Genomic DNA, 1,432 nt, shown 5'->3' on the forward strand with positions numbered 1-1,432 from the left:
GTTTCCAATCTGCATGTCCAAAACAAGTACACCACACCCCCAAGTCACTGCAATGACATTTACTTTATTCTTCCTTCCAGGGCCAGGAAACCTCCAATGTCAGTGCCTTTGCCCTTCCCTCCAGCTAACCTAACACCTTGTATGCAGTTTCTGTAGGGTAATGAAACTTTCTCAAGATTCAGCCATAGGGCATACCCCAAAGCTTATTCCTTTTGTCTTGATAATAGACTTTAATGGCTTAGGATGCCCCCTTCTTTTGTTACCTGTTGAGACTTTAAAACAAAAGGAAGCTGAAAGACTGATGTATCTGGAAGATATGTCACAGTGACTAGTCTGTCAGTTAAATCATGGGCTGTCTGCCACCGGCTGTAGAGAGTTGAGATTTGGGGCCAGGGCTGTGTGTGTCTTGGTGTTGCTGGGTCATGCAAATGAATGTTTAGGGCATTGACTGTGCATCATGAGTCTTGCTTCTCTGTTCCCCAGCTGTCCTTCCCTGGAAGGCCCTGCCCCAGCCTGTCACCTTGAGGAAAGCCCTCTGTATGTCCTTGTTCCGGAGGCTGTAGATGATGGGGTTGAGGAAAGCAGAGATAACATTGTAGAACAGGGCCAACTTCTTGTCCTCTTCCAGGGAAGCCTCAGAGCCAGGCTTCATGTACATAACCATGGCTGGAACACAGAACATAGTGACCACAGTGATGTGGGAGGCACAAGTGGAGAAGGCCTTCAGTCTCCCCTGGGCTGAACGGATCCTCAAGATGGCAATGAAGATGTTGACATAAATGACAAGAATGAGGGAGAGTGGGACCAGGATGACAGTAAAGCCAAGAATGAAGTCTACCCGGTCATTGACTGAGGTGTCTGCGCAAGCCAGCTTTAAGACTGCAGGAACTTCACAGAAGAAGTGGTTGATCTTGTTGGAGCCACAGTATGGCAGACGCATGGCAAAAACAGTGTAGACAAGAGCAGAAATGACACCCCAGAGTCCACAGAAAATGACCATTACTCCACATAACCATGGGCTCATGATGACCTTGTACCTGAGTGGGTGGCAGATGGCCACATACCTGTCTATAGACATGATGGCAAACAGCCACGACTCCATGATGCCTAGCACCAAGAAAATGTACATTTGGGCCACACAGCTGGCAAAAGAGATGGTCTTCTTCTGGCTGGCTAGATGTGCCAACATCTGAGGCACAGTTGTAGTGGTATAGCCCACATCTAATATGGAAAGGATGCCAATAAAGAAGTACATGGGTGTGTGGAGGTGTGAATCCAGGCAGATGAGGATGGTGATTAAGCCATTTCCCAGAATAATCAGCAGGTAGGTCATCAGGAAGGCTGAGAAGAGCAGAGGAGTGGTGCTGGGGTTGAAGGAGAAGCCCAGAAGGATGAATTCAGCCACAAAGGACTGGTTAGTCTCCTGCATCAT

General features: G+C 48.0%; 1 protein-coding gene across 1 annotated transcript; it reads right to left on the reverse strand.

Moving 5' to 3' along the window:
- Positions 1-436: 436 nt before the first annotated feature.
- LOC115520941 (olfactory receptor 2A12-like) lies at positions 437-1,432 on the reverse strand. Its single transcript, XM_030325766.1, has one exon. It carries the CDS (start codon positions 1,430-1,432, stop codon positions 437-439), a length of 996 nt encoding a protein of 331 aa, XP_030181626.1.

The sequence above is a fragment of the Lynx canadensis genome, chromosome C1, assembly GCF_007474595.2.
Source record: "Lynx canadensis isolate LIC74 chromosome C1, mLynCan4.pri.v2, whole genome shotgun sequence".
Taxonomy (NCBI): Eukaryota; Metazoa; Chordata; class Mammalia; order Carnivora; family Felidae; genus Lynx; species Lynx canadensis.

Coding starts and splice junctions, on each gene's coding strand:
- LOC115520941 (XM_030325766.1), bottom strand. CDS start 1,432: ATGATGCAGGAGACTAACCAGTCCTTTGTGGCTGAATTCATCCTTCTG.